We start from the raw sequence: 6,951 nt of genomic DNA, 5'->3' as shown, positions 1-6,951 counted from the left end.
AGACTTGAGCTTTGTACAAGGAGATAAGAATGGATCAATTCTCATTCTTCTACATGATAGCCGCCAGTTGTGCCAGCACCATTTGTTGAAAACCTGCTGGGCATTCTTATCAAGTGTTAAGTGGCTGAAGCTGCAGGCACTCCTGTGCGGCTCTCTGATTCTGTCCCACAGCACACCTGTCTGGTTTAGTGCCAGTACTGTATTATTTGTGTTACTATGGCTGTCTAATACATGTTTAGATCTGGAATGGTAAGCTCTCCAGCAGTACTTATTGTTTCTTGTTTGTTTGTTTGTTTTCTCAGGATTGTTTTGGATAACCAGGGTCTTTTGTGGTTCCATATGAATTTTAGGATATCTTTTTCTATTTTTGTAAAAATTGATATGGGTATTTTAGGAGTTGCATTGACTCTGTAAATAGCTTTTGGTAAATAGCCCTTTTCACGTATTAATTCTACCAATCCATGAGCATGGGATGTCTTTCCATCTTCTACTGTCTTTTCTTATGTCTTTCTTCAGAGGTTTAAAGTTTTCATGATAGAGGTAGTTCACTCCCTTGTTTATGCTTATTTTCAAGATATTTTATTTTTGAGACTACTGTGTCTTAGAGTGTGTCCAAGATCTTTTTCTCTGTGTTTGTTATTGGTGTAAAAAATTATTATTAAGGTATACAAAAAAGCTACTCATTTGTGTAAGCTGACTCTGTATGCTGCAACATTGATAAATTTGTTTATCACTGATAGATCAAATTATTAACATTTTTCTTTTGCAGTGTATGATTTGGATTCAATTGTATAAAACCTCTCTAGTGATTTCTAAGTATTTTACCACTTTAGCTCCTCTGATTCTTTTTTTTTTCTTTTCTTTTAAATTACATTTTGAGTTTGCTGTGAGGGGGATGAAACTCTACATATGGACATTTGAAATATACAGTAAGCACCCCTTACCCTAGCACAGCTGATATATATCAATAACCCATAAAAATAAGAGTTTATTCTGGACTCTCAGCTATGTTTCAGTGAGCCATACACAGCACTGTGTAGGGCTGAGCTACTTCACTGTCAGCACACATCTTCTTAGAACATCTCAAGGAGAACATCTCTTTAAATTATTTTAAAACTATGATTTAATTGTTCTTCAGTTAAGTATAAACAAAATGTAACTTTAGACTTAGCTCCATCTAACATGAAATTTGGAAACTATAGAGAACAGCAGGAAAATTAAAGTTAGAATGAAGCCACCAGGACAAAAGGGTATTAAATGAGTCGTTAGCATAAAGCCAGTTCTTGACATTAAATATTAAAAAAGAAAGAAAAAGGAAAGGTGGCATAGGGAAAGAGAAAAAGGAGGGTAAATAAATAAAAATAAGTCATATTTTAGCCTATTGAAGTTTGATTTTTTTTGGTTTGTTTCCAATATCTTTTTTTTTTTTTTTTTTTTTGGTTTTTTGAGACAGGGTTTCTCTGTGTAGCCCTGGCTATCCTGGAACTCACTCTGTAGACCAGGCTGGCCTCAAACTCAGAAATCTGTCTGCCTCTGCCTCCCAAGTGCTGGGACTACCAAGCATGTTTCCAGTATCTTAAGAATCCAAAATACTATTAATAAAACAAGTTTGGAACTAGAGAGATAGCTCTAGAGAGAGATAATGTCCAAGAATTACACTGAAATGAAAAATGTCATGCAAATATAACTATGATGTTAACTGGCTATACAATTATTGAGTAGACTAAGTTATCCCACTCCTGTACATACATATTTATTGCTGAATTATTTATAATAAATAAGAAATGGAATCCCTTAGAAGCAGATGAATGGATAGAACTTTGGTAAAAAATATCTTTATATATAAATATATATAAATATATTTGGATAGTATATTTACATAATATAAATATATTTTTATATAATATAAATATATTTTTATACCTTTATAAACTTGTTTATAAAGTCTGTTCTGTGTATATATATATATATATATATATATATATATATATATATATATACACACACACACACACACACACACACACACACCCCTAGTTTATAAAGGTATAAAGAGAAAACTGTGACATTTCCATGAACATGGTTTGGAACTGAAAGCCAATACATTCAGTAAAATAAACTAGATGCAGAAAGACAAATACTCTATTTTCTCTCATATGCAGATCCTAGATTTAAAATTTTACAATATGCCTACATTTATAGATCTGGGAATATATATGTTTGTATTGTAAATGCATGTGGAAGTCATGAAACTAGACGAGGACCATTATACAGGATCTTAAGGCTATGAAAGTGAGCAACAGATTATAAACAGGAAAGCAGAGGGGAGGAACTATGTAGGGAAAGGACTGGAAGCACAAGGCAGGACAGAAGCATGTGGAGGGCAGTGAGGAACAGAAATGATTACAAAGGAAGGGTAAAGACACAGATATGAAAAAAAAAGTTAACCAACAAAAAGGACCCAATCAGATGGTTCATCGGGTAAAAGGCTACCCAGCCAGGTCACCTCAGTTCTTCTCCTAGAAATCATACATGAAGGAGAGAAAACTGAGTCCTATAAACTGTCCTGATCTCTCCATGCAAACAATGCTTTGCATCATTTTTTAAATTAACAAAAAAGCTATGTACATAAAAAACAGACAAAAAAGCCCACTTTTAGGGAAAGAAAAGTTCCAGTCACAGAGTATGAGATACATGGGACCTGTAGTGGCTATTCCTGGTTGTCAACTTGACTATATTTGGAACAAACTACAATTGGAAGGCTCACCAGTGACCCTAATCTGGAGTTTCTGATTTGGATCTTGGTATGGAGATCTTGAGACACAGTGGCTATGGATTCCAGGGAGATCTCCGAGTTCAAGGTCATCTGGGATTAAAGGTGTGGTGGCACGCACCTTTAATCTGGGCTACACCTGGTGGAGGCCATATAAAGACACTGGAAGAAGGGAGTCTGGTTCTCGCTCTTTCGCCTGCTTGCCGTGTGGGACTAAGCTAGATCCTTGGACTTCCATTCACAGCTACTACTGAACCATTGTTGGGAATTGAGTCAACAATAAATTCCTTTACTATATAGAGACTATCTGCAAGTTCTGTGACTCTAGAGAACCCTGACTAATACAGAACCTTATATAGGTAAGGAAGCTTGTATCTACAATACAGAAAGCCTTCCCCCAAGTCCAATTTCTAAAGACACATTAGGGGATGGCCAGACAGCTCCGTAGCAGTTAGGAGTGCTTACTGCTCTTCCAGACTACCTACTTGGCTTCAGTTCTCAGCACCTACTTGGTTAGGATAACTTACAACTGTCTGTAACTACAGATCCATGATTCAGGCATAACACATGGCATATATTCACATAGACACACATAAATAAAAATTAAAAATTAATTAAAGAAAACAAATAATCCAGACTAATGAATGGACAGGAGACTTGAAAAGAACACTTCTGTGAAGACTATATTCTACTGTTATGGTAGCACACATCTGTCAGCCTAGCACTCAGGAGACTAGGGAGCATTTTGTGTACATATGTTTATATCTGTTTGTATATTATGTTTATATATTATATCTAATATAATATATAATGTATATATTATACAGAAACAGTCCAAAGTCAACCTGGTCCATATATAAGAAATCCTTGTATCAAAAACTAGCCCCTGCTCCACCCAAAAATAAACATTTTTAAAAGAGCCAAATGGCAAAAAAATATGAAAGAGCACACCTCTTTATCGGAAATCAGAAAAATATATATTACACCCACAATGAAGGCACAATATTTTACCAGGAGAGACTAAGAGTCAGTAATCAGACTACAATACAAACCACTGGTGAAAGCTGAGACAGTTGACAGCCACAAACAATAGGAGCAGTAAATGAACAGCTACAATATGAGCTCTAGGGAAAATGTTAGGAGCCATTAAGATAATTTGCAACAACAACAAAAAGTCACCTTGCCCAGCTCACTTTTACACTTAAAATGCCCAACTGAGTTTTAGTTTTAACTCTACACACTTAAAAATTTCATCAGGTAATCCCAGCACTCGGGAGGCAGAGGCAGGCAGATTTCTGAGTTCGAGGCCAGTCTGGTCTACAAAGTGGGTTCCAGGACAGCCAGGGCTATACAGAGAAACCCTGTCTCAAAAAAAAACAAAACAAAACAAAACAAAAGTTTCATCAGGAATATTTTTTAGAGGTAGAAAGCTTAGCGGTCTGCCCTTAGACTATAGGTATCACGTATACATCAATAGGTGGCAGAAAGGAGAGAGGCTAGGTCTACACTCAGTGTTCAGACCTATGAACACCTGAATAACTAGATTAATTTTTAAAAGAGAAACTAAGACAATGACAACCAGTCCTGTGCTATAGGGCTGGTCAGGGAGCTGGCCTGAGACTATATCAGTCTGATACCAGGCAGGCCCAGACTGGTTCCCAGTATAAGGAGCAAGCTGGAAAGTAGAAAAATCCTGCCTAGGACCAAGAACCCAGACGGGAATGAGCCCTCACAAGGGACAACTGGGCTGACTGGGCCAAAATAACCACTGGCCTGGAGTTGGGGGGGAAGACCTCTGCATGGCACCATAATGCACAAACAGGGCGTAGCACTCCTGAGACCACTCCTGAGATGAGCCCAGACACTCAGAGACCCTGGTGCCACTAAGAGGAACAAGTGGTAAAGAAAGAGAAACAGAAGCTCTGGATACAATGAAGAGAGTCAAAACTGGAGACTCAAAGGTAGTAAGGAACAGCCTGATGTGAGTAGCCAGTGATGCCAACTGGGACCATACTGGGGTCCTGGCCTATGCTACTACTGGGGGCAACTTCTGAATCTGCAGTAGTAAGAGTCTGTTACCACCAAAGGCCACGCAGCAGTTCCTGTTCTGGGCTGCCACCTGGGGACATATTAATGTCTGAGAGCTGTGCAGAACTGGCCCCATTCCTTACTTGGGCAACACAGGAGAGGTAGCCCCTGAGGCATGGGAGCAGAAAGCTGACCCCACCCCCTTGCCAGCTACAGTACTGAGAGTGGGACCTACACATGGTATGAGTCACAAGTGGGTTGGCCTCAAAAATATGAACACTAGGGTGGGCACTTGTGTGTTGCCACATACAAACCCTTGCCACCTGAGGCAGGAAGAAGAGCTGGCTCCAAGGTCATCAGAGAGGAAGAGTTGGCCCTGCCCCGTAGCTGGGCAGTACAGTAGAGCTGACCCTAGATTGTGGTGGTTGCAAGTGAGCGGGCCCCAGGGTGTAAGTATTGGAGAGCTGGCCCTGCCTCTTGTCTGCTGAGTGGTGGTGTCGATTAAAGAGAGATGGCCTGCCCACCTCCCTCATCCCTCACCATCTATGGCAGGCAGGAGAGCTGGCCACAGACTCAGGAGAGTGGGAGAACTGGCCCTGTTTGGGGGGCTTGTGGTAAGCCTGTCCTGGGGGTGTGAACTGACTAGCTCAGATACCTCTCAGGCCCAGATCCAGGGCTATGAATTTGGCCCACCACAAAAGCTACCCTACTGATGAGCTGTTGGAGAGCATAAAGGGGCTAGTCCTACAGATTCAAAAACTATAGAATCTCCACGGTCACTGAATCTTAGGTAAGAGTCACTACATCTCAGGTAGAATGGTTACTACATCATAGGTGGGATGGTTACATCATTACATGTGGGATGGTCACAGCATTACATGTGGGATGGTCACTTACCTACAGAGAAAGCTCTAATTCACACGCACCCTACCTACCCTGAAAATACTAAGCACTTTGTCAGCAGAGTTGAAGGAAACCTGAAGCTACATGAGCACAGTACAGTTCTATGTCTACAAACTGGTTCCAGGAAACTCAGGACACCAAAACTGTTACGGACCCCTGGCTCACTGGAACTCTCTATGCAGGCCTAGCTACACAGACCACAAAGATCTGCCTGCCTCTGCCTTCCACATGCTGGGATTAAAAGTGTGCACCACTGGGATTAAAAGTGTACACCACCATCATACCTGGCTGGCTATAATAACGTTAATTAGTAAAGTAATACAAATACAACTGTAGCAAAAAATATATTTAAGACTTACCTAGCAGGGGGAATGTCTCTTTTACACAAATCAATCCTCAGCTTCTCTCCTACGTGTCTATAAATCTCCACGACAGCTGATAGTGCTGCATTTCTCACCTGTCAAAGAATTCAAGGCATTTGTCAGATGTGACACGTACCTCCTTTTAAGGTAACAATAAACTAGTAGGCCCAACCTGACACTCTAAGCTGGTTTTAATGTCTTTTCAGTCCCTGAGTAAATTATATAATTAATTGGTTATTTAATTGGAAATGGAAAACCAAAACCAAGGTCTATCAAAAAAAGCCCTAGAAAACTCATTTAAAGAGGGCCAAGACCGTAGTGACGTAACCCCACATGTGTGATACCTTTGGGTCAATCCCCACTACATCAAACAACAACAAAAAAGTCAGGAGATGGTTAACAGAAATCTGTGAATAAAAGCTACCAATTGGGATTTCAAAAAGTGTAATTGTATTAACCTAAAGTACAGTTAATTAATTTTCTTGAAACAAAACTGTCTTCCAAGGATGTGAATTGAACTAAAAGACAAAACAAAACAAAAACAAACAAAAAAACACTTTTACATCAGTATTTCTAAAATTATTCAGAATACCCAAAAGGTAGGAACCCCCCCCAAAATAATGCCTATTTTTATATGACTATGTACACAAAATGTGATACCTGTATGTAAATGAAAAATCATTCAACCTTAGAAGAAGAGGGAAACTGACATGCTTTGCGGCGTGTATAACTTGAGGTGGGCATTATACTAAATACTAAAGGGGACCAATCTGACTTGCATCCACCAGGCCCATGGAGTAGTCAAACTGATGAAGAAGGGTAGCTGCCGAGCCGGGCGTGGTGACGCACACCTTTAATCCCAGCACTCGGGAGGCAGAGGCAGGC

The 6,951-nt window shown here is 39.8% G+C and overlaps 1 protein-coding gene and 1 pseudogene across 25 annotated transcripts in view; one reads left to right on the top strand and one right to left on the bottom strand.

Annotated features, from left to right (window-relative positions):
* Clasp2 (cytoplasmic linker associated protein 2) overlaps positions 1-6,951 on the bottom strand; it is a 187,584-nt gene that overhangs the window by 145,485 nt on the left and 35,148 nt on the right. For all 25 annotated transcript variants that reach the window (XM_029543096.1, XM_029543102.1, XM_029543097.1 and 22 more), the window contains one exon: positions 6,064-6,161. In XM_029543096.1, the coding sequence (XP_029398956.1) occupies positions 6,064-6,161 (98 nt within the window). The remainder of the gene's footprint in view (positions 1-6,063; positions 6,162-6,951) is intronic.
* LOC115064938 lies at positions 4,212-4,325 on the top strand (annotated as a pseudogene).

Source organism: Mus pahari, chromosome 10 (genome assembly GCF_900095145.1).
Source record: "Mus pahari chromosome 10, PAHARI_EIJ_v1.1, whole genome shotgun sequence".
NCBI classification, from domain to species: domain Eukaryota; kingdom Metazoa; phylum Chordata; class Mammalia; order Rodentia; family Muridae; genus Mus; species Mus pahari.
The sequence above is the reverse complement of the archived record's forward strand: the minus strand, read 5'-3'. Positions and strand labels throughout refer to the sequence as shown.